Genomic DNA, 26,845 nt, shown 5'->3' on the forward strand with positions numbered 1-26,845 from the left:
GTATATTGTCACTGGGACCAAGTGCAAAACGAACAAAAGCTTTCAGTCTAACATGGAGTGAAAAGTATGGCAAGAACATCTGATTTGCAACAGGGAGCAGGCAGGACAAGGGCTGTTGGTGGCAATTGGGACAAAGAGCTACAAAACCTGATTGCTGGGCCTATAGAAGTTTCTAGGTGTGAGGAAATGGCTCCGTCGCGTGTTGACCACATCTTGAAGAAGTGTCCTGGTGGAGAACAGTCGGCGAACTGTTTCCTCATGTGGAACCTGCAGCCTGGTCTCACCCAGAGCAGCTTCTGCCCCTCACGGCTCTGGACTACATTCCTGCCTCTTCTTCACACTAGGGTTTGACACGGCAATTTTCCAAGCTGCAATTTTTACCTTTCACTTAGGTACTGCAGTGCTCATGTGTATATTTCAGACATAAGAATGAAGGCACATTCAGTAACGAAACTGTAGAAGTTTTATTTTAAAAATTGCATATGTGACTCGGAATGCCATTCATCAAATGCCCTATCATCCCATATACAGGAATTTTTTTTTAGGAATAACTTTTATTATTATTATTTTTTTTGGCTGTGCTGGGTCTTTGTTGCTGTGCAGGCTTTTTCTAGTTTCGTCGAGTTGGGGCTACTTTCTAGTTGCAGGGTGCAGGCTTCTTATTGTGGTGGCTTCTCTCGGTGCAGAGTTCGGGCTTCAATAGTTGTGGCTCCTGGGCTCTAGAGCACAGGCTCAGTGGTTGTGACACATGGGCTTAGTTGCCCTACAGCATGTGGGATCTTCCTGGACCAGGGATCAAATCTATGTCCCCTGCTTTGGCAGGTGGATTCTTAACCACTGGACCATGAGGAAAGCTCTACTTTTATAATTTAAAATACTTTCATTGAAAAGCATACCTAGCAATATTCATAGAATATTATGAATCTGCCTGCAATGTAGGAGATCCAGGTTAAAGAATCTGCCTGCAATGCAGGAGACCTGGGTTCAACCCATAGGTTGAAAAGATCCCCTGGAGGAGGAAATGGCAACCCACTCCAGTATTCTTGCCTAGAGAATTCCATGGACAGAGGGGCCTAGCAGGCTACAGTCCATGGGGTTGCAAAGAGTTGGATATGACTGAGCTACTAACACTTCACTTCACTTCATTTCGTTATTGGAAGAAACATAAGAAACTGAATATAGTGGAGAACATTGGGAAATTGTATAACATGACAGTAGAGGGGCAGAAGATGTACTTTCCATTGTATCCCTTACTGTAGCTTTTGAATTCAGTACCATGTTTATTACCTATTTAAAGACAAATACAAGTTTTGAATAAACACAAGGATGTGAAGCATAAAAGACATTTACATTTCCCCTATTTAATCTTTACAAACTACTACCCTGTGTGGAAATAGTTATCATCTGTAAACTGGAAACATTTTCCTCTAGCCTCGGTGAGTTTTGACATTTGAAGGAGTCAAATGCAACAAGGTTTTCTTAGCCTACAGGGTGGATGGCCTTCGGTGTTTTGAACACTGAATTATTGCAATGCATCTCATTAGGTCACTTAAAGAAAGCATTTGGGATTAATTCTGCATTCTGGTTGCCTTTTGGTATGATTACAGGGTGGATTTTGTACTGGTTCCTGTATTCTTTTTCATTCCTCAAGCTAGACTTGCAGTTTAAGAAAGAGTCCCAGTAGCTTGAGGAAATCACCACTCCCCTCACTCAGAGCCCAGCCTCCTGACTTTGGCTAAAAGGTCCTGGAGCATTATGGGTAAAGTAGGAGGAGGCCTATTCCATCTCTCCCCCTGTCCCTGTCCAGTGTTCTTATAGCAATCAAATGAGGTTATAGGAGTGAAAATACTGGAATATTATCAAGTGCTCTGCAATTACAAAGTATTTGGTCTGTTGATCCAATGATGACGATTGCTTATTGGGACCATAGGCAGTAGGTGTACCCAGGGACAGTTCTCCCAGAGCTATAAGGAGAAGACCTCTTTATGGCTATATTCTAGGGGGTCTTAAGCATACCAAACATCATACAGAGTTTGTGTGTGGTTGATGAAGCCTCTGGCCTTAAAAGCTTACCCTCCAAATCAAGTGTCTCTGATATATCAGATAACAAATCAGATGTGAAGGGGAGCAGACAATACTGATAAGGTGATTGGCATTGAGAGACATCAAAGAAGAAATATAGTCTAGGGGTATTGGAAGAGGGATGCCTGCTTTCCCAGTTGTGAGGCACTCAGACAGTACTCTTGCCTGGAAAAGCCCATGGGTGGAGGAGCCTGGTAGGCTGCAGTCCACGGGGTCGCTAAGAGTTGGACACGACTAAGCGACTTCACTTTCACTTTTCAATTTCATGCATTGGAGAAGGAAATGGCAACCCACTCCAGTGTTCTTGCCTGGAGAATCTCAGGGACAGGGGAGCCTGGTGGGCTGCCGTCTATGGGATCTCACAGAGTAGGACACGACTGAAGCGACTTAGCAGCAGCAGCAGCAGCAGCAGCAGCAGGGATGCAGACTGCCCATAGCTGGGGCTCTGATGGGAGTTGGGCTCCATCTCCAGACCACTCCTCTAGACACAATGGGGAGATTCCTACAGAGAAGCAGCTTCTGGGTTTAAGTCCCCCAGTCATACTACTTCCCTGCTCCACCTAAGATTTGTGACTGAGGGAGTTCTAATGGGAAGGCTTTGACTTTGTTATGGATTCCTGACTTCTGACCGTCCCTGGGCTTCTTATGAAGGCGAGCTGCCAACCTTTCATTCTCTGCTTTGCTGGAGACAGGGTCGTGGGATTCCAAGTTCCATCCAGTTGCTTACCTTCATTCTCTTTCTTGCCCCCATTTTAAAAAATAGACTTTAAAGGCAAAAATTACTTGTCTGTATTGATTTTTCTCCCCATCTGCTTGCTGTTTGTTGAAACAGCTCTGACCAATAGCAAAGAAGTCAGGATGACTTTTAATTATTTCTACAAAAATTTGAATACTGCTTTATTTTCTCTAATGCAAGTTGTGATGTTCTCAAGACATTGGAAAAGATCCTGATGCTGAGAAAGACTGAGGGCAAGAGGAGAAGGGGATGACAGAAGATGAGATGGTTGGATGGCATCACTGACTCAGTGGACATGAGTTTGAGCAAACTCTGGGAGATATCATGAAGGACAGAGGAGCCTGGTGTGCTGCAGTCCATGGGGTCGCAAAGAGTTGGACATGGCTTAGCAACTGAATAGACAAAAAAATAAGACATAAATGGCTTATTAGCCAGCACTGGCCAGCCTTGCTGGGAACACACTGGCCCCCTCCACAGTGCTATCTCATTTCATACTACAGTGAGGTGGGATCCAGACACCTTGGCTTTTCCCATTCCTTTGAAAGTATCCTTAAAACTATTTTTCAGCTTGATATTGTTGGTACTTAGTCTCAGTATTTTCAGCCATAAGATGGAGTAGTAAGAGCATCGGACTCAGGGGGGACTGTTGTGAGGATTGAAAGAGAAGATGCAGGAAGGGTGCTGAACCTGCTTCCTGGTGCATCGTGCCTGCTCCGTCTCTATTCGGTTCAGTTCAGTTCAGTCACTCAGTCACGTGTGACTCTTTGCGACCCCATGGACTGCAGCACGCCAGGCTTCTCTGTCCATCACCAACTCCCAGAGCTTGCTCACACTCATGTCCATTGAGTCGGTGATGCCATCCAACCAGCTCATCCTCTGTTGCACCCTTATCCTCCTGCCTTCAGTTCTTTCCCAGCATCAGGATCTTTTCAAATGAGTCAGCTCTTTGCAGCAGGTGGCCAGAGTATTGGAGTTTCAGCTTCAGCATCAGACCTTCCAATGAACATTCAGGACTGATTTCCTTTAGGATTGACAGGTTGAATCTCCTTGCAGTCCAAGGGACTCTCAAGAATCTTCTCCAACACCACAGTTCAAAAGCATCTTTTCTTCAGTGCTCAGCTTTCTTTATGGTCCAACTCTCACATCCATACATGACTACTGGAAAAACCATAGCTTTGACTAGACGGACCTTTGTTGGCAAAGTAATGTCTGCTTTTTATCATGCTGTCTAAGTTTGTCATAGCTTTTCTTCCAAGGAGCAAGTATCTCTTAATTTCATGGCTGTAGTCACCACCTGCAGTGATTTTGGAGCCCAAGAAAATAAACTCTGTCACTGTTTCCATTGTTTCCCCATCTATTTGCCATGAAGTGATGGGACCAGATGCCATGATCTTCATTTTTTGAATGTTGAGTTTAAGCCAACTTTTTCCACTCTCCTCTTTGACTTTCATCAAGAGGCTCTTTAGTTCCTCTTTGCTTTCTGCCATAAGGGTGGTGTCATCTGCATATCTGAGGTTATTGATATTTCTCCCAGAAATCTTGATTCTGGCTTGTGCTTCATCCAGCCCAGTATTTTGCTTGGTGTACTCTGCATATAAGTTAAATAAGCAGTGTGACAGTATACAGCCTTGATGTACTCCTTTCCCAATTTGCAACCAGTCTGTTGTTCCATGTCCAGTTCTAATTGTTACTTCTTGACCTGCATACAGATTTCTCAGGAGCCAGGTAAGGTGGTCTGGTATTACCCTCTCTTGAAGAATTTTCCAGTTTGTTGTGATTCACACAGTCAAAGGCTTTGGTGTAGTTAATAAAGCAGAAATAGATTTTTTTTTCTAGAACTCTCTTGCTTTTTCTGTGATCCAGCAGATGTTGGCAATTTGATCTCTGGTTCCTCTACCTTTTCTAAATCCATCTTGAACATCTAGAAATTCTTGGTTCATGTACTGTTGAAGTCTTGGTTGGAGAATTTTGAGCATTACTTTGCTAGCGTGTAAGATGAGTGCAACTGAACATTCTTTGGCATTGCCTTTCTTTGGGATTGGAATGAAAACTGATCTTTTCCAGTCCTGTGGCCACAGCTGAGTTTTCCAAGTTCGCTGGCATATTGAGTGCAGCACTTTCACAGCATCATCTTTTAGAATTTTTAATAGCTCAGCTGGAATTCCATCACCTCCATCTCTATTAGCCATTATGAATCATGCTCAGGGCCCCAGCCATGACCATGGATGTACTCTAATACCACCTCGACACTTGGCGGGGACAGTGGCAAGCCCTGGTGATTCTTGGGACACATTTGGAGGAAAGAATTATGCACTTGGTCAAGTACAGGTGCAGGCAGGTAGTCTCAGGAAAATTATAAGCTGAAGTCAGTGCTTGTCAGAAGGAATCTGATAAAACCTGTTCAGGAATAATTGACCAAAGAGAGCTTCAACTTGATCAAGTTAGATTCAAAGTGATATAAGGCAGTCGACTTTCTTTGTTGCTAAAGAAGGGCAGAATAATTATGGGGGAAAAATCCACAGTTGATCTCAAAACTGTGTTTTAGCCATTAGTTTCCAGTCCAGATCACCAACTTATTTTTTGCCAGCAGTTTATATCTGAATAGCCTCTGTACCCTTGGTCCTCTCAGTGTGGTTCACTGACCAGGACCATCTTTAGCACCTGGGAATGTGTTAGAAATGCAGAACTCAGGACCCATTCCAGGTCTCTGTAACTAAAATATGCATGTGCAGATCTCCAGGTGATCCTAATGTACATTAAAGTTTGAGAAGTACTTGTTAATAGAGTTCTCTCACCTAAATTTCCTAGCTTGGTCCTCTTATAAGCCTATGTGATATATTACCCCATTTTACATATGAGGAAACTGAGATGCTTGTATTAAATGCTTAGTCTGCTGCTGCTGCTGCTAAGTCGCTTCAGTCGTGTCCGACTCTGTGCAACCCCATAGATGGCAGCCCACCAGGCTCCGCCATCCCTAGAATTCTCCAGGCAAGAACACTGGAGTGGGTTGCCATTTCCTTCTCCAATGCATGAAAGTGAAAAGTGAAAGTGAAGTCACTCAGTTGTGTCCAACTCTTCGCACCTCCATGGACTGCAGCCTACCAGGCTCCTCCATCCATGTGATTTTCCAGGCAAGTGCTTAGTCTAAGGTTACATAAAAATAAAGTATCCAAGGTGACATTCAAAAAAGATCATCTGACTCCCAATCCCATGCTCCTCTAACTTAACTAGAGCTACCTCTTTAAAACCAGTAGGGGAAATGTACCTATTTACATATGTGACTGAAGATGGGAGAAAGGGCACAGGCAGGAAAAGAAGACAAGAGCTGAATCTAGTTAGTCCATCAAAGGGGTAAGAAAGCCATGATAGATTGTGGGTCAAATGTAACTCTCAGAAGCCACTGCCAAAATCACTCAGCATTATGGTCTCAGAAAGGAAGTAAGATGCCAGGTAAGTTAGGAGAAATACCTAACTGCTGGTGATTGAAAAATGTGAGAAGCTACTCATTTCTGATTATCATGAAAGTTTCAAATGGTCAGCTTGCAGCTTCCTGGGAATCTATAACCACTTTGATTGCCCATTGCTGTGGCAGTAATCTACTAGATTCTTCCTTACACCAAGCTCTGGTTCCCAGAGACCCTGGGATGACACTGGGGTCATCTAAATGATTCAGGACCATATCCCCATCTCAAGATCCTGAATGTATTCATATCTGCAAAACCTCTTTTTCCACATGAGGTATCATATTCACAGGTTTGAGATTGGAGTGTGGACATCTTTGATCATCATTTTCACCAACCACAGATCTCTTCAGTCAGTCAGGGCTTTAATCTATATCACATAGGGTAACTTTCCCATGAAAATGAATGTGAGTGGATAGGTGTATATCACCTTATGTTTTGCAAGTAAATTGAGCAGACTCCATTTCAAACACCAGAATCAGACAAAAGGACAAATTCCCAGTGTACACACTCACTGAACAAAGATTATCTCCTCGGAGCCATGCCAGGGTGTAGCTTCAATTACAAGTGGACGGCAATCTGCTCATCAGTAGCATCATTGCATTAACACAAAACATACTTGATTCTGAGTTGCTTGTGAGAATATTGGGATGTGCAGTGTTTTATTTTCAAAGTGTGCTCAGGGGCCATCCAGGAAGGAAGAAAAGGTGCTGGGAGAAATAGAGCAAACCTGGTTTTGTCTGTCTTATGTATTATGCTTCTGCCTAGCTCCCCATCTGGTGGCTCAGCTGGTAAAGAATCCGCCTGCAATGCAGGAGACCCAGGTTTGATCCCTGGGTTGGGAAGATCCCCTGGAGAAGGGATAGACTACCCAATCCAGTATTCTGGCCTGGAGAATTCCATGGACTTTATAGTCCATGGGGTAGCAGAGTTGGACACAACTGAGCAACTTCAACTTCACTTCACTTCAAAGTTTCTATTGGACAACTGAGCTAAATGGATTTTCTGGGGTGGGTGGGGTAGATTTCAAAGCTACTGACTCAGACCAAAATAGATTCCTCCCATCCTCTGACTGGACCAGGCTCAGGGCTCAGAGTGTCTACCCCTAGTGACCTACTATGGTAAATCTGATAGATTGTTTCCGTTTTTGGACCCAGAGTTCAGAGGAAAAGGAGGAAGAAAGGAAAGATCAGGTATAAATGTTGATTCCTTTGCCCCAGGGCCAAACCTTTACAACTTAATGATGGAATCAAGTAAAGAAGCATTTCAAATTATCTGGTAGATAGACATTAGATCTCCATAAAACCGGAAAAGGCTCACATTGATGAAATTTTTACAAGTCTCAACTAAAGACAAGGGTTTAATACAAGAGTCCCCCATCAAGCATCTCATGCTATGTCTCTTTGGCAATTTCAGGGTCTTGTAAAATATGCTGCCAAGATCCATACCCTGTGGACTTGCTTGTCGAATCCTTCCCATATATGTTTCCTCTTAGAAAGTCATTACCCTTTCTGGAACCTTTCCTTTCTGATGCCCATACAGCTTGATTGAGCAGAATGGCCAATTCATCATCCCTGTTTATCTCCTGAGAGAGGAATTTACAGTTAAATTAAGAATCAAGTCAGATAGCACTGATGCAGATGTTTGGTTTTCTGTAGGGTGTTAATCTGAATTAGTGAAAAGTCTGATTTATGAAATAGCCCTACAGAAAGGCAGCTTTAATCTTCTGTGGTTCATATAAGACCCGTGTTGCCAAGAGTAGGTCATTTCACACCTGCCTTAATGAGCAGACTGGGCAAAGGTCTCCTCACAATTTTCTCTAAGGTCCGAACAGTCTCCCCTAAAATCCCCTACACATTTTTGTCTCATGAGGATCATAATCTTTGAGTTGGAAGACACTTTAAAGATCACTGAACTCCGTTGTAGATCAATAATAGGAATCTTAATTGCCAGCTATCTGTTCACCTAAAGGTATCAAGCTCACAGGCCTACAAAGCAATGGCTTCTTCCTGTGGCCATTTCTTCCTGTAGATTTTTTAAGCCTTTTCTGATGTTGAGGTGAGATCTTTCCTGGCTATATCTCAAACTCATTGATCCTAGTTTTACCTTGGAAGGCCTTCAGAGCTAGCCCACTCCCTTACCGGACAGACCTTCTGGTTTTTAAAGACTGTTGTCACATGAACCACCTTCCTCCCTGCCCCAGAATCTTCTCCAGGCAAAGAAGTCCTTGTTCCTTCATATGGCTTCTGGACTATCTTATAGTATCACATATTGAGCCTTTTATTGCAGAAGAGGCTTGGTCAGTATAAGCTTAGAGAGACTGACATCTGTTCCCCTGGTGCTCTCAAGCCTTCCACACCAGGGTCAATGCTGTCTGGAGGAGGCATCTTAAAGGCCTCCCAAACTTTTCCCCCAGTGGCCTGCTCTTTGATCCCCTTCCCTCACCCCGGATTTCCCCAATAGGATCATTGACTTGCTAAGCCAACTTCTTTGCCCTTAGTCTGGCCCATGACCATGAAGACCTACTGAATGGGGTTAGGATTAAAATGAGGCTACGCTATACTTGGTACAGACTGCTCACCCCAATGAACACAATAGCAAAATCTGATCTTTGAAAAGGTTGAACAGTTCACTTGGAAGTTGTCCACATTTGTCCTTTGAGCAGTTTTATTACATTCAGGGTGAAGTCACAGAATACACTTTTAATATTTACAGACTATAGAGTAGATAGTTTAATATATTAAATGCTAATGATTTTTGATATCATCTATTATCTTTGCTGTAACCACTAGCATTCTTTTAAAAGCAGTTTATTAAAATACAATAGTAAATGGTGTATGGGAAATGATTCTACTGCAGTTTGATAAATGAAGAATATGGAAATTGCACATTCATCCTTCATCTTCTCAGAGGAATCAAGAGTTGTGTTTCCTAGAGTTGCTCATAGCCAGTTTAATATACATTTGAAAAATCAATTAGTGACACATGAAAGTAAATGTAGCAAAAGTGGGAATTTAACTAAATGAACAGCTAACGGGCTTCAGGGAAGAACTGAAAGTGAAATATGGTGATGATTTGCTAACTTGAAAGCTCCACAGTGGATTCTAGACAAGAATGTGGCCCTCGGTCAATCCTGATATTGAGGTTTGTCCTGCTTGTGAAGACAGTGTTTTGGTTTTGTACTCACTTTTTGGCCCTCGGAGGGGCCCCAGCTGGGTGCAAGGTGGGCCCACAGGAAGTGAGGGTCAGACTCAGAGGCATGCCCTATGTCCCTTAGCAGGCTGGGTGCAGCCAGATTGTCCACCAACCACAGGAAGAGCAGATGGATAGTGGAGGCAGAGGAATGTACTGCGGAGGGCAGTTTTACTCCCATTTTAAGCAATGCCATTCCCTCCCACCAATGCTGACTCTTCCTTGTTTCCAACTGTGCAACTGCCCAGAGAAAGCAATTCTTTCTCATTAAGATGCTGAAGTCCTTAACCCCCAACTTGAGTTCTCATGGTGTTCTCTCTGATTTCAAGTCCACCGTCCCTCTCATCCCCAAGTATTTATGTCCATCAGTGTGAGTATGAAAAACTCGTGTACCTCTCCCTGTTCTTTTATACTTGTTTCCCCTGAGTGGTCATTGTTAACGTTGACTGGCCGTAGGATCCTTCCTGAGAACACGGCAATACATTTACCTGTAAGAAGACTTAGGGAAAATAATTTCAGGCCTCATTTCACTGGTTCTCAGTCAAGGTTATGCTTAGGTTTCAAATCATCTTTATTTTGTATCTGTGTCTGTATATCTATATTTACTCATACAGATAGTCAATTTTTTCATATGTGATTTCTGTCCATGTCTACAATCTCTTAATCACAATTCTGAAATTCAGAAAATTTGGAGAACTGTTGTTGTCAGTGACTTTGAGCCATTTGATGACAAAACCTGACCTAGACTGATATGCAGGTATTAATTTCAAGTCTTTATGACTGTGACTGTTAACTGCAGCAGTATTAATGAGTTTTATTAAAGGGTACTACCCTGAACCCACTAGGGGGTATTATAGATATGGTATAGCTACCATATGACTTATTTATTTAAAAATCTAAATATAAAAATTCATTTCGTTTCCAAAAGTCTTTGGATAAGGAACACTTGTATACAAACACACACAAGCCAGAATTTAATGCATAGGTAGGAAACAAAAGTAGGAAACAGCCTTTTCATTTGAAAATCATAAATGTGGGAGTACACGTTAGATCTTAACTGTCAATCCACCAGCCAGGAGTCTCAGTATTGCCGATGCTCTATGCTGTATTTGAAACTTTACTTGGGAGGAATTGAGGCCAAGTTAGCAAGCCTCTGGATTAGTCTGACTTAAATCTGTTGCCTCAGTCTTTAGTTAGTAATCAAAGACAAAAACAATTGATTAGATTTAGAGGGTATTTTGCTTAAATATGGATTCATTATACTGCAAAGGGATACAGGGGAAGAGGCACATTGAGTTATATATATAGATCCCTGGCCCCACTGTCTCAAACACACACACACTCACATACACACACACTTTCCCAGGGGGTGTAGGCCCCTGTTTCTTCTGCTTCCCCTAATCACTTGGTGTATTTGGCAGACGAATGTATTTGCAGATAGCATTTACTTACCAGATAGCCTTTTAAAAGGAGCTTTGGCTATATGAAAGAGAATAGCTACTTGGGAGATGAAAGGGGCCGTCTTTGGGGGCACAAGGCACGTGTAAGGAAAAGGCTTTCTGAGTTGGACGAGGCACCCATGCTGGTTTGAAAGGGATCCTCTGCCTTCCCAGGCAAGAGCTATTATGTTGAAAATGAGGCTTTGGTGAGAGGATGAAGTGGGGGCAGGTGAGGAATAATGGTCTGTGATTCCAGAGTCTTAGACACAGGAGGGCCCTTGGAGTCCCTCTCTGCCAAAACTTGCAGGTGGAGCCACAAGACCAGGTGTCCTCCAGGGCCAGGACTGGGTTTTCTGGGAAAAGCCAGGCAAGGAGCTGGGAGTCTAAGAGGCAGTGAGGTTCAGACGGCCAGCCAGACAGGTAGGAGGACCAGTCCAGCACTGCAGCAAAGATGCTCTGGTCCCCAGGCCACCCCTCTCTGTGACTTAAACTTCTCTCCAAAGAGGAGCCTGAGCTGATGAGACAGGGACAGATGAGAACCCTCCCTCGACTTTAGAGCTCCATGTCAGAGCAAAAACAGGAAAACTAGCCCCCAAAGATGATGAACAAAAGGACAGAAAGGCAGTGACATACCTCAAAGTGCCAAGAGACAGCTGAGGTTGATTTGTTATGGAGCACAGAGGGCAAACGATTAGTAAGGAAGAGCATGGATTATCAATAAAGACAGAGTAGCAAATGGTGTCAATTTCCTTGTGCTTTGCTTGGTCAGCTTTACAGATTTAAAATCAGCCATTAGAGATGGTTGGTCCTGTATGATCATACTTCCTGGTTGGAGTTGTCTGAAGAGGTTACAGAAATTCCGGTGGAGGAGGCTGTGCAGTGTGCCCTCTCATCTCCATGGTAACATAGTCAGCCCTGCTCACCTTGGGGCTGGCCACTGGGCACCTGGCTGCCAGTGTCTTTACTAAACCCTGCCCTTTGAGGGAGCTGGGAGGCTATGGTCCCAGTTTCACGCCTCTATCTAGCTGTGAGGCTGCGGCAAGAACCCCCATCCTCTGAACCTCAGTTTTCTATGACAAAAGTGAGGATTCAACTCACCCCTTCTTGCTGAGAGGACTGTACTGCACGTATAACTAAGATCAGAGCCCCTTTACAAACCTGGGGATTTCTGAACAAGATAGCAACTGAAAATGTATCTTAACAGAAAAAGAAAGAAAGAAAAAAAACAAAAACCTGGGACTGTGGGTCACTCCCTGAGCCTCCTGAGCCTCGTAGTTCCCATCTGTGAAATGGAACAGCAGACTCCACTCAGCCTGGCCCTCACAAATGATCAGTCTTCATGCCCACCTGGATTATTTTCCAGCCAGTTTGGGAGTAAAAGAGGCAATGAATGGTGTCATTTTCCTTTCAGCCCACTCTTGGCACCGCCCCAACCCCCAGCTGCAGCGCCCACCAGTGGGGGATCCGGCAGCTCCAGTGACTCAGAGAGCAGCTCAGAGTCTGACTCAGACACTGAAAGCAGCACCACTGACAGCGAAGCCAATGAGGCGCCACGAGTGACCACTCCAGAGGTGGGTGAGGAGCCAGGGCCCCAACACAGCACCCCCGACATGCACACACAATAATGCGATAATAATAATATTCCAGCACAGTCGTGACTACAGCGCAGTAAATACTTCAGAACAGCACTCAGGTATTTGATAGCACTTTTTTCTTCTAACACATGTCTTTGTAAAGTTTCTAACGGAGATTTCTTGCCATGTGACTGATGTGCCGTGTGACTCACTCAGTTACTCTGAGCCTTGAGCTTCCCCATTACTATCATACTGGGATAGTAATCACTGAGCCCGCAACTTCCCTTTCAAGAGAACCAACGAAGCAAGTCAAGATCCACTTCTAGGTCTGGGGACACCACCCCTTCCTCTAGGTTGAAGTGATGAATTGTCACTGGGCAAGTAGGATCCAAGAAGTGTGATGGTTGAAAGGTCACAGGTGTTTTTGTTTTTGTTTTTGTTTTAATTTCAAAGAATATTTTTCAAATGTACTCAATGGTAATTCATGAAAACATTTAACATAGCCCCACAAAATACCAAAATTATAATTTTGAGATCAAAGCCATGCCTTTCCCCTCCATCTTCTTTGACTGCCAGCCTCTCAGTTCTCCTGAGCCGGCACCTGCTACAGCAAGCTGATCCCTCAATGGCTCTGGACACACTGTTTGTCAATAGTCAGAAAAGAATGACAGAAGAAGATGCCACAGCGACATTACTGCTGTTTGTAAGAGCCCACGCTTTGTGAATGTGGATCATGTGCCAGGCTCATTGAGAAGCTCGTGACTTGCATTTTCTCATTTCATGCTCATGACAACCCTATGGGGTCCTGGCTATCGTTATTCCATTTTATAGATGAAAGAATAAGGTTCTGAGAGGGTAAGAAAGAACTTTCCCAAGATCTCACAGGAAGGGCTGAAACCAGGGTGTGTGCTACAAGAGCTGGAGCTCTTAACCTCGAGCTTTGCTGCCAACAGTAGCAGCTGCTCCAATGGCCTCGACCCTTACCTGCCACTGCTCTGTGCCGGTTGGAATCATGGCTACTCAAAACGTTTTGAATTCTGTCATCCTCTATTGGCTGGTGCCATAAGCCTAAGCTGATGGCTTGCAAAAAAAAAAAAAAAAAAGAGCAGTTCTAATAAAAAAAATGATGGCTCTTTTAGTTCAACAGGCAGAATTCAGACTTGGGAATCAAGCACCCGAATTGTACGCATCATTTCCATGGCTTAACAGCAGATGCTAATGTCTGCAAGCATGTCCACATAAACTGATTATTGCCCATACACCAATGAAAATGCAGTGGTTTTTTGGGAAGTCAAATCTTTTCATCCTTCAGTAAAAATACAAAAGCCCTCTTCTTTTTGCAGCAAATTACAACATCGTATTGGAGGCCCTGACACTTTGGCAGAGAAAGACTTTCCTTTTGAATTACACTTGGGGCATACTCACATTTCTTTTCAGAACCAGAGATCATTCTCTGAGCCTCCTGGTGAGAGGTTGAGTAATGAGTCCCACCAAAGGATTTTGGGAACCGGTTTCCCTCCCCAGCTCTCTACCCACTCTCTGGAAAAACACTCTGTGAAAAATTCTTTCCTTGCTGGCCAGAGTAGGGGATAGTTTCAGAAAAAGAGTGGAACTTAGTATAGTGGAGCCACTTTGTGAAGTATTTGGCTGTCTAGGGAATGTGATAGATGAGAATTTCATGTATGTTTCGAAATGTGTGAATGGTCACTTGACAGCCAAGGCTTTTACCAGTCAACAGTCAATGCACTGAGGGTCCTTCTGACTTCTTCCCAAAGGTGACATTCATTCTTGCCACCGTTTCTCACTCCACAGCCTGAGCCACCCTCCACCAACAAGTGGCAGTTGGACAAATGGCTTAACAAAGTGACTTCTCAAAACAAATCTTTTATTTGTGGACAAAATGAAACACCCATGGAGACGATTTCTGTGCCTCCTCCAGTCATTCAGCCAATGGAAGTCCAGGTCAAGGTGAAGGCAAACCCCAGCCAGGTCCTGCCTGAACCCAAAGAGAGGCCTCTCCTTGGTCTCATCAGGGAGAAAGCCCGTCCACGACCCACCCTGAAAACTCCAGAAACAAAGGCTCTGAAGCATAAGTTGTCCACAACTCTTGAGACAGTGTCTCAAAGGACAATTGGGAAAAAACAGCCCAAAAGGGTCGAGAAGAACACCAGCATTGAGGAATTTACCTGGCCCAAACCAAATATCACCAGCAGCACTCCCAAAGAAAAGGAAAGTGGGGAGCTTCCTGACCTCCCGAGAGGGCGCAGCAAAGCTGTTGCCCACAAGCCGGTTCCCAGGAAAGAACCGAGGGCCAGCATCCCCTTGGCTCCCGAGAAGAAGAAGTACCGAGGGCCTGGCAAGATGGTTCCAAAGTCCCGGGAATTCATTGAGACTGATTCATCTACGTCTGATTCCAACACGGATCAGGAAGAGCCCCTGCAGATCAAAGTCCTGCCTCCATGCATGGCTCCAGGGGGCAACACAACCAAATCCAAGGAAGCCGGCGGGGCCAGCCTGACCCTCAGCAGCTTTCTCAGCAGTGGCAATGGCAACAACCCACCAGTCCCAAGTGAGGAGCCTACTCAGTCACCGGTCCCTGTCACACAAACCGAGGTTCTATCTCCTGTCCAAGATCAGGAGAATCTGAAAAATCTCTGGGTGAAGATTGACCTTGACCTACTGTCTCGAGTGCCTGGCCAGAGCTCACTCCAGGTGGCACCAGCCAAGCTAGACCACAAGGAGACAGCCTCAAAGCCCAAGCGGCAGATGGCTGCGGTGCCTGCAGAGAAAGCCACCCCCAAGGGCAAGCGTAAGCACAAGGTAAGCCGTCCATCCACTCTGGCCAGCCACGTGATCAGGAGCAGTGGCTGTCTGGGCTACTTTGATATCGAGTCTCCTTTTCCAGCAGGCTGGTGGCAGTGGATTGCAGTCTTTGGTGAAAGCACAGATATTAATACTTTCCCTGGGGAATGTAGTATTTGACATGACCAGAGAGGAAGTATTAGGGATAATCAAGGTTTTATAACCAATGTCAAGAATATCCAGTATGGCACGTGAGGGATTATGATGTGTAGCAACAAAGAATATGAAGTCTCCTTCCCCAGGCAGCCAGTCCGTCAGGTCAGCCATTTAAGCTGCTCCTGCTTCCTGGATTCATGGGTCACTATTCTACAGTCTCCTGCCGGCAGCAGCAGGGCATCCAGGACTCATAAGGTCAAAATGCATCTTCTAGGCCTTGTTAATTTCGACATACAAACACCCCTGCCACCCAGTTCCATTTTGATTACCCTGGCTCCTACTAGACACACGTTCTGTCCAGCCTGCTTGGCCCTCTGACCTGTGTGGTTGGCTTGACTCATGAAAATCTCTCCTGCAGGACATTCGGGTTGGATTCCTAGGCTACAAATGTAATCAGAAGGTGAAACCCAGAATGGCCTTTTCCATTGCACATCTATCTGGGGAACTTTGTATCCAGTAGGTTCATTGCATGCATCTCTGGGTGTCACAGTAGATTTTTAGCATAACATCATCTCATGGTGATTCTTGAGTAATATTAGTTTGAATAGCTGCCTTGGGGACTCCTGCAACGATGATTTAAGACATCGTTCGGCTTTAAAGATTCACAGGTGGTTTTATCTCTGAGCTGTGGTGCCACCTTAGCTAATGAGAGTATTCCAAAATAGGGAACAAAGTCTGGGGCTCTTGCCCTATCACCGTTTCTCTGCTCTTAGCGATGACAGCAGTGCAACTAGGAGTGAAAGCATACCTTCAGAACCAATGCGTGAAGGTCCAAGGTGTGCCTTGCACATGGTTAATTTCCTTGCATACTGTTGGTTGTACAAGTGACCTTTGTGTGTTACCCCCAACCCCCATGTTGCTTGGACAGGATTTATGCCATGTTAGAACTGCAGTTACTTTCTAAACTACTCATTTGTGGGGGCATTGTTGCTGGAAGTGTCTGAAAATGATAGATTCTCTTTACTTCTGGTATGAGATCTCTGTACCACCCAATCAGAGGCTGACATCACAGCTTTACCCTCTCTGATGCCAGCTTCTTGGTTGGAGAAGGTGGGGCAAGATGTATCAGTTTTCTGTCTGATCAAAGGTGTACTTTTAAGGCCCCTACCTAATCTAGGACTTAAAATAGAAGCACACTGTCTCCCTTGCTCATTGTTTTAAAATGTCTACCTGTTCCATGGATTTCAAACTCTGTGTATTCTTTTTTTCCTGTTAAAGCCGACAGAAGTTGCAGGGAAAATCCCTGAGAAGAAGCAGCGCCTGGAGGAGGCAGCCACCATCTGCCTGCTGCCACCTTGCATCTCACCAGCTCCCCCCCAGAAGCCTCCCAGCACTAAAGAGTGAGTTTGCCCTGATTCTATGATACTTTGCTGGTTTGGACTCCTAAGAAATCTCAAATGAACCCTTAAGGGTAGGGAGTCCTATCCCAAAAGAATGTTAGGTAAGAAACAGGAGTCATTCAGTTGTGTCCTGACAGCTGTCTCTGGCCCCCAGCCTAACACGGGTGGGACAAAGGGTGGGTGGGCTTCAGGCTGCAAGGTTTGGGTGACCACTTGAGCTTTTTAACAACATTTCTTTACTCCAACTCAGATGGATGCCCAAAATCGGCCAAAGTGGACTTTTAGCACTGAATGAAGGGTAAAAGGAAGTAAACCAATTTAAAGGACACCTGCCCCTTGAGCCAAATCACCTCCCTCTGGGAAACTTCCAGTTCTGATAGGGATGAAACCATCTCCCTTGGCCTCAACAGAATGACACAGCAGAGGCTTCCTCTTTGCTGTCAAATCATAGTGCTCATATGAAGCTTGAGGACCAGCAACTTCGTCCTGAACTCCTCAGAGGCCAAGGGGATGACATGTCTGGGGAGGCCAGGGACATGAGCTGTCTAGGAGTGCCCCACACCCCCAGGCAGTTCTGTGCTGGGAAAAGCCAGCTCGGGGTGGACAAATTAATGCCGATCAGCTGGCATCTCTTCTCCTGCTTATCTCTTTGCAGAAGGCGCCAGAGTCAGGCAGGAGGCTTCCTTGTCCCCTGCTCACTTATAGGACCCCAGCCTTCCCTACCAAGCATGATGACAAGAGTTCTTCTGTCTTTCACACATTACTTCCCTAACAATCTAGTGGGTAGCTATTCCCTTCTCCAGGGGATCTTCCCAACCCAGGAATCAAACCTAAGTCTCTCGCATTGCAAGCGGATTCTTTATTGTCTGAACCACCAGGGAACCCCTCCCAAACAAACATGTCAGCTCCTGGAACTATTCTGTTTCAATAATTATTGTCATAAATTCACTCAGCATTAGAGGTAACTTCCATCAATGACCAGTTTTGGAACCTGTTAGCAGCCCAGAGTGGAGAGGCAATCTGGCTAACTGATGCTAACAATGGATTTCACAGATTACTGTTTAACATCAGTGACAGGGCATCAGTCTGCCACAGATAAGAGATTGGAAATAAGTTATCAGTTTACATTTGTTTGGATCCTTGTTGTTTAGAGATGAAAGGTAAGAAAAGATCAGTGACCACTAGATCTGCTTGATAAACTAAGGAAATTTGGTCCTGGGCTACCAGGACCTGCCAGCCCAGATTTGGTCCCGGGCTGCTGTCTCCCTGAGGACCCATAGCTCTTTGTGACATGCATTTGTATTCCCCAGTATAATTTGATATGAAATATCCCCAAAGAATTGATGCTTTTGAACTGTGGTTTTGGAGAAGACTCCTGAGAGTCCCTTGGACTGCAAGGAGATCCAACCAGTCCATTCTAAAGGAGATCAGCCCTGGGATTTCTTTGGAAGGAATGATGCTAAAGCTGAAACTCCAGTACTTTGGCCACCTCATGCGAAGAGCTGACTCATTGGAAAAGACTCTGATGCTGGGAGGGATTGGGGGCAGGAGGAAAAGGGGACAACAGAGGATGAGATGGCTGGATGGCATCACGGACTCGATGGACGTGAGTCTGAGTGAACTCCGGAAGTTGGTGATGGACAGGGAGGCCTGGCATGCTGCGATTCATGGGGTCGCAAAGAGTCGGACACGACTGAGCGACTGAACTGAACTGAACTGATCCCTTCAGATTACTTGGAGTTCTCAGAACTAGACACTCTTCTAGTAGAGCAAGCCAGCCCTCTTATTGAGGAGGTACCACCACTACAAGGATGCCATTTTAGGTTCTTCCTTGGAAAGTAGGAGGGCCCTGGAAGGATGGTGTTTAACCATTGAGAAAGAAGCCTATTTCCCTGCTTCTAGGCATGGTGGTGGGCTTCCCTGGTGGCTCAGACAGTATAGAATCCACCTGCAATGCAGAAAAACCCTATTTATTTGATTCCTGGGTTAGGAAGACCTCCTGGAGAAGGGCTAGGCTACCCACTCCAGTATTTTGGGGCCTCCCTGGTGGCTCAGTAGTAAAGAATCCACTAGCAATGAGGGAGACCTGGGTTCAGAATCCCTGGTTAAGAAGATCCCCTGGAGGAGGGCATGGCAACACACTCTAGTGTTCTTGCCTGGAGAATCCCCATGGATAGAGGAGCCGGGCAGGCTATAACCCATGGGGTGGCAAAGAGCTGGACAGGACTAAGCGACTAATCACAGCACAGGACAGACATGGTGGTACCTCCTCAGTTCCCAGGCTCTCATCTCTTTGGGCCAGGCCACCAAAAGGCACAAGGAAGAGCTAGAGGGCTGTGGGATATTGGCACACCATCAGTCCCCATTGCAAGCCTGCTTCAATCACCCAGTAATCCCTCTCGTTCCCCATTTCATAGAAGAGAGATGATCGAGTATTAGGCAAATGTTTAATTCAAATTTGTTCTCATAAAATGGTGTTTCACCTCATGGTCCTTATGATCTTTCTGTCTAGGAGAGCAATGTTTACCTAGCAGCCTTTACCATTCAGGAAGGACCTGAATTGGGTTCTTATCTGGGAAAATTTTGAGAGTTGAGGGAGAAGGAAACCAGGACAGGCCTTTTGGAGCTCTTCTCCTTGGAGCCCTCTCCTCGAGTTTTCTCTGCTCCTTGGTGCTTTGTTGACCCTTCAGATTAAATCCTTGGAAATTTCCATGACACAAAATTCACTTTTCATAATGAGCCTTTTAAACCTAGCAAAGGATGCTACACCAGCCTGACAACTGGGGTTTCCCATCATCCACTAGAAGGGCCCTGATGCGTTCCTTTTCCCTTCTTTGGAGTTTGAACCATCATAAGGGCCTCTGAGGCATGAAAGGGGATACTCTTTTTCCTTCTGTCATCTTCTGGCCTATACAAAAGATGCCTTTATAGTAAGAAGTCATAATGGACAGAGTAGTCCCTAGAAAATACCCCCTGGGTATCTTTCACCCAGGAAGTTATTAAAGGCCCCATGGTTCCAGGTCACTATCATACGGAAGGAAAGGGGGCCAGGTGACAGTGGCCACTGGACCAAGTGTACTGTACTGTGTATGATGTACTGTGTACCGTGGCAGATGGGAAGACCTAGCCCAGTGACTATGGCCAGTGGCAGGTTAACTGCCTCTAGGGGACAGCTCTTCCCCTTGCAGCCCCCATCCCCTTCTCCAGCAGCTCAGGTAGGCCAGGAGTGGTCAAGTGGTCATAGGTAAGGAACCAGTCACTCCCATAGATGCCACAGCAAAACTTGACTCATTTCCATGTAAATTCTCCAAAGTGCAATTCCTCTGTAACGATTATACTCAGTGTGGTCTGATGTTGCTGGAGCATCTTTGTGGACAAGCATCCTAACCTGTATTTTCACCATTATTTTCATCAGACTTCACCATTACGCTAAAATGGTTCTCCATGTCAAAGCAATTTTAAAAATCCACTGACCAATACTTTGTAATTAATTTTAATCCATTAAAGACATTAATGACAGAAACAGTGAATTTTCTAAAAATTTGGCTGCCTGACAGAAATTGACATAGGACTGTGTTTATGAAACAGAAGACAGAGAAGATAGCAAATGTTATTACAAGTGGCAAATTTGGGCAACACAGCAGAAGTGGAATGAGGGGATTGCATTGGCGTCTACCATTTCAGGAATCAAAACACTTGAGTGCTTGTTCATCTTTGATTTGTTGCTTTGAGATATTATAAATCTATATTTCTAGACACTGACTGAAATTGACCAAGAGGAAAACATAAATTCTTGTTGACTTAATTTGCTATTGAAAATTGTAGTCAATAATCATGAAAAGTAAATGGCTGCACAGTGCAATATTAGTTGTCTAAGAAAAGATTAAAATTCAAGTAATCTTCATTGATTAGTTGAAGACAGTAACTAAAATAAAAATCCATGGCCCAATTACCATGTTAAGCAGCTAGCATAAGGTTTTAGTTGTTCTGTTTTATTTGAAGTCTCAGTTTATTTGATGATGCCCGTTTAATGGGCAGATAAATCAGTTTGAAAGCATGGGAGCACTTCTAGGACCACATATGTTTTGTGGCAAAATGACAAAATATTTTTCAAATGGAGTTTTGTAAAGCAGAGTACATCAGTACTTCAGTATAACAACTTAAGGTCAGGGGCTCATTATGCCTCCAGTAAAACAGTTGGAATATACAATTTCCAGTATGTCCCAGAAGTATTTAGTGCATTATTTATTTCTGGGTAATGTCTAAGTACTGTATTTCTTAAGAAAATATCCTTCCACTAATTGTTTATTGTACCATTTATTGTGTGACTGTGCAGTTAAATCTTAGGGCAGAATAAGTAGGAACCATCCTAAAAAATGATGGGATTAAAGTCTGCATTGGATTTTCCATAAAAATCTAATTAACAGTAATCTTGAAAGGTTGCAAATATCACACTGGGGCAACACACCATTAGACATTTCCATTTATCATGGAGTTCTGTTTCAAAGACCTGTGCTTATTCTTAGATTTTTGCATTTATCTATGGCTCAATCTCTAGGGAGGGCCACCTCTCTATAGATATCTATGTGTCTACGCATTTTCTATATACTCTTCACCCCAGGTAAAGGACCATCAACCAACATATTACTTTAGCTAAACGTAGCAGCATCATGCAAAAGATCACAATAAAGAGAGACAGAGTTTTCTGACACCCTGTACTTTTTGTTTACACAGAAATAATTCATCCAGGAGAGCAAATAGAAGAAAAGAAGAAAAGCTGTTTCCTCCTCCACTTTCCCCACTGCCAGAGGACCCTCCACGTCGCAGGAACATCAGCGGCAATAATGGTCCCTTCAGTCGAGACAAAACCATCCCTATGATTGGACAGATTACCTCGACCAAACCTAAGAGGAATGAAGGCAAATTCTGTGCTACTTTCAAAGGGATATCTGTAAACGTAAGCATCATAGAAGGAATCTTCTCATTGTCAGGTAGAAACAAGTTGACCTAGCTTATCTAAGTCAACTTGACCTCATGGAGATGTTGCAGAGGGGTGAAAGGAAGGGGCAGAGAGAAAATATTAATATAAGTGCGTGTGTACACAAATACACAAACTCTCCATTAGTTCCAATCTTGATTCTGTTAACTTCAAATGAATTTTTCATTCCAGTCTTACTTCTCCAAACAGATGATTATTCAGAGATTCAGGGCCTCAGACATCCTGGTCCAATCCCTTCAGATCTTGGGGGTGGGGGACACTTCCACAATACTGACCACAGCACATGGGAGGCACAGAATCTTTAGTGAAAGACCAAATGGATGGAATTGCTCAAGGTGAGGGAACTGGTGCTGGAACTCCAAGTTAACGTCTTTCCACACCCACCTTGGCCAATATGAATTGTGTTTTAAAATAGTGACTCAAAAGGATGGAGTTTAAAAGGCGAATCTGTGGCTAAAATCACACAATTGTGGTTCTCTAAGCCCGACTAAAGGATTATCCTGTCCTTTGGATTTTCTGCACTGCTGCCTGATTAGCATAAATGATTGAGAATTTGTATCACTTTTCACATCCATACACAATGTCTTTTTATCTGCCCCAGGTATATGTACATGAACCATGGAAACCATGAGTGATAGTGTCACTAGTGAATGTTAATGGCAAATCTATCTGCCTTTTCGTGTAGATGCATGTAGATGCAAATACATATGTACTTGATCCTTTAGTTCAGTTCAGTCACTCAGTCGTGTCCAACTCTTTGCAAACCCATGGACTGCAGCACACCGGGCCTCCCTGTCCATCATCAACTCCCGGAGTTTACTCAAACTCATATCCATTGAGTCGGTGATGCCATCCAATCATCTCATCCTCTGTCGTCCCCTTCTCCTCTCGCCTTCAATCTTTCCCAGCATCAGGGTCTTTTCAAATGAATCAGCTCTTTGCAGCAGGTGGCCAAAGTATTGTAGTTTCAGCTTCAACATCAGTCTTTCCAATGAACATTCAGGACTGATTTCTTTTAGGATGGACTTGTTGGATCTCCTTGCAGTTCAAGATCCTTTATGTAATATAAAAAGCAAACGAGTGAAAATCAATGAGTTTTCAAATGTCTAGCACCAATCCAGCAGCCCCTGAACCAAAAGTACTCATTTAAAACTTCATGAAAAGCCATGAGGCCTCTGAGCTTTAAGGACCACAATTTATGGTCCTCCATCATCTGAGATAACTAGATGACATACATACCTAGGTAAATATTATTGGTGATATAAGGAAATGGCTCTATTATAAAGTTGTCATTTTGCAAATGAAATTTGTATGTATGTGTGCCCAGATTATATTTGCATTCACATTTAAAGATGCTGAGTTACAGTGTTAGGAATGAAGCTATCTATTCTAAGCAATAATTACAAAATCAGTTCTATTTTTCATACTGAATATAATTAATGTGATAGACTTCAACTGAGGCTTTTTCTACTGCAAGCTTTTGGAGGACACATGCCCTACCTATCTAGGCAATTCCCTTCATATAGCACCTAGTACATGGTCACAAATAATTAGGTGCTTAATATGGATGTTCTTATGACAATGGTAATAAGAGGATCTGCAAAGGCATTTCTGAAAGCTCTCAAAACTACTGGGAAAATCTGATAAATATGATTGCATTTGCACCTAGAAAACCTAGAAATGGATCATTTTCTTAAGGAAATCACTAGAATTCTCCATGATATGACTTAGTACTCCTTTTGTCTTCTTTGGCCATGGCCTGCGATCTGAGAGACTGTGGAAATTAAGAGACTTGCTTGAAACATAGTGCAACAAATCTGTTCGGTGACCTTGAGCAAATTATGACACCTCTCTGAGTCCATGAAATGAGTAGATTTGACTAGGTGATCTGTACAGCTTCTTCCAGTTCCAAAAGTGTTTTCCATTTTACACTCTTAGAGTCTTCTCTGTTTCATGTAACCATGAAGTCCTGTTTATTGACTCAGTGGATGGGTGAGGGTCAACAGAGGACGTATTTATATGACTTAGATGATTGTGGCTGAATGCAGTCATTTCTAATCAGATATGCCAGGACTGACATCAGTGCCATATGTGTGGTGGACGTGGTATTTCAAGGTTCTTGTCACCTATCTTGGTCATAGAAACATGTGGCTCTCTCTCTGGGGCTGGCCTGCTGTTTGGTCTAGGCTGTCAGGCATTGGCAATAGAAGCGTGGAGCTGGCTTAGGAGTTCAGAAAGCTCTGAGTTTTTATGTGTTTGGGTTGAATAAAATCTGTGATGGACTTGAAACAATTTTCTCCACATCCATCATAACCACTTTTAAATGTACAGTCTCTCAGCACAGTTATCATAATGAACCACTTTTAAATGTACAGTCTCTCAGCACAGTTATCATAATGAGCTCATCATGGTGAGAATTTTTGATAATTTGGAGATTTGGGATGAAGTGGAAAAGATGAGACTTTCATGGATATAAGAAATGTTCACATTTGACTTTTAGCTAAAAAGTGACCCTTTTGATTAAGGCAGGTAGGCCTGCAGTCAGCAAATCACTGAGCACACTGCAGTGGGGTGATGGGACAGGGTATGTTGGGGGGTGTGTGTCACAAATCAGAGATGGCTCCAGCGCTGAAAGGTCTCTCACTCTAAGGTGAACAATGAAACATGCTCGATGAACTTAGATACAAAATAGCTGCTGATTGGCGTCTTAGGGGAGGCTTGAGACACACCTCTCCCATCTCCATGTCTGTACTGTGGTGTCCGACTCTTTGTGACCTCAGGAACTGCAGCCCACCAGGAGCCTGTGTCCATGGGATTTCCCAGGCAAGAATACTGGAGTGAGTTGACATTTCCTTCTTCAAAAGGACCCATCTCTAAAGGGACAAGAAAGGTTTAAAGCACTTCCAGCCATAGACATAGGCAGTTTTCCTGAGAAGGCATTTGTTGATCTGGGTTGAGCTGAGAGTATTAAGAGAGATAAGGAGGGTTTAGAAATGAAGGGAAGTGGTTAAACAGTGTGCGGTTTAAATTCACAGTGGAATCTTACCCAGTCTTAAAAAGGAAGGAAATTCTGCCATGTGCTACAACCTTGAACTTTGAGGATGTCATGCTAGATGAAATCAGCCAGTCACAGACAAAGAGTGTATGATTCCATTTGCATGTGGTAACTCAAGGAGTCAGATTTTCAAAGACAGAAATTAGAAGGGTGATTGCCAGGGGCTGGGGAGATGGGGATGGAGAGTTATGGTCTAATGGGCACAAAGTTACAGCTTTGCAACTTCAGAGTCCTGGAGATTGGTTGGAGGACAATGTAAATGTGCTTAACACTACTGAACTGGATATTTTTAAATGGTTGAGATGGTAGATTAGATATTATGTGTATTTTACCTCTATTTTAAAGGAAAAATACAATACACTAGCAAGGTGAAAGAAAGTAACAAGGAGGAGGCTTTTTCTACCCTAAGGCTTCAAGGGAACCAAAGCAGGACAGTGGAGAAATCACAATGAGTTCAGTGTGGTGACAGGTTTGTGGAAGGGAGCTGGGAAGGGTGAAGCCAGGTCTGAAGCCATGAGAGCCTGCCCTTTGAGGTGTCAGAAGAGAAAGGGACAGATGTAAGAGACACTGGAGAGAGGGAGTGAATAGAACTTTGTAATGGATTGTGTGAGGGTAATGGAGAGGGAGAAATATGAGATGAAATCGAGCAGTGGTTTTCAGAAAGAGTTTCAGGAGCATGATCATGTTTTGAAATAATTTACAGAACTTCAGTATCTAAATATGATTAAAGTAGAACAGCTCAGATGGAAGGCATGGTGGGAAGAACCATGGTTTATTTGTTCATGGCCCAGGGATGACTGGTTTCCTGCACTAGATCTGGCATTTTGCAGAGTAACAAGAGGCTTGGTGTTTGGTATCATCATAGAACAAAAGCTGGTGAGTGCCACAGTGCATGACATATACCAGGATCACCTGTGTACCCTCAAGCCATGTGCATTGTTTTCTTTTCTCTCGCCTTGTTTCCTAGGGTGATTGACATGCAAAGCATTTATGAAAAGATGTTCTAAAAATCTGAACTTAACGGAAACTCTTTGTCCTCCTTTTTCCCAGGAGGGAGACACTCCAAAAAAGGCAGCCCCTGGCACTGTCAGCAACACTGCTATCGCCTCTGGCACAGCCACTGCCACGGCCACTACCACAACCACTACCACAACCATTTCCACCATCACCTCTGCCATCACTACTGGCCTCATGGACAGCAGTCACCTGGAGATGACATCGTGGGCGGCCCTGCCCCTTCTGTCCACCAGCACCACCAATGTCCGGAGACCCAAGCTCACTTTTGATGACTCGTATGTTGTCCCCAGATTCTCTGGACCCAGTTGGGGAGCAGCAAATGGGGGTGGGGGCAGTATGGCTTTTCGAGCACCATGCATATATCACCTGAAATAAGACCTTAGCCGCAGCTATGCAGCTCCTATAGCCTTAAAAGTATATTCCTCCTCCTCACATACATCCTTATCCCCACCTAGAAATGTCATTGGCTGCTTTTAAACATGGAGCTCTGTTACTGTTTCCAAAAGCAGGTGCTGAATCCTAGGTTGCTTGGTCCTCCTTGCTTACCCGTGTCCTCAGGTAGAACTGTGTGCCAACAAAGAGAATTACAGCTAGATTCTGTTGGATCTGTTTGGGCAACTTGAGTGGTTGGGGTTGGAGGATATAGGTATTTATCCTAATGGGCCATTAGGAACCAATCTCACTCACTGGATTATTTCAAGCTTGGTTATTATATGCATGACAAGCATCCATCAGCCCTGTTCAAGGCATTGTATAGGAATGGATTTATAGCCCCCCAAAGTATGACAATTCAGTCTTTTAATGAAAAGATGAAACATTGCTTTCTGAATGAGCTCATTTCATTTGTTTAGGGTTCACAATGCTGATTATTACATGCAAGAGGCTAAGAAGCTGAAGCACAAAGCTGATGCACTGGTAGGTTTCCTTATTGC

At 44.0% G+C, this 26,845-nt stretch overlaps 1 protein-coding gene across 1 annotated transcript in view; it reads left to right on the forward strand.

The window, feature by feature from the left end:
* AFF2 (AF4/FMR2 family member 2) overlaps positions 1–26,845 on the forward strand; it is a 375,160-nt gene that overhangs the window by 321,055 nt on the left and 27,260 nt on the right. The window contains exons 11-16 of the mRNA XM_040265289.1: positions 12,322–12,481; positions 14,297–15,304; positions 16,721–16,842; positions 21,577–21,799; positions 25,947–26,188; positions 26,765–26,828. Of these exons, the coding sequence (XP_040121223.1) occupies positions 12,322–12,481; positions 14,297–15,304; positions 16,721–16,842; positions 21,577–21,799; positions 25,947–26,188; positions 26,765–26,828 (1,819 nt within the window). The remainder of the gene's footprint in view (positions 1–12,321; positions 12,482–14,296; positions 15,305–16,720; positions 16,843–21,576; positions 21,800–25,946; positions 26,189–26,764; positions 26,829–26,845) is intronic.

This window comes from Oryx dammah, unplaced genomic scaffold, assembly GCF_014754425.2.
Source record: "Oryx dammah isolate SB20612 unplaced genomic scaffold, SCBI_Odam_1.1 HiC_scaffold_23, whole genome shotgun sequence".
NCBI classification, from domain to species: Eukaryota; Metazoa; Chordata; class Mammalia; order Artiodactyla; family Bovidae; genus Oryx; species Oryx dammah.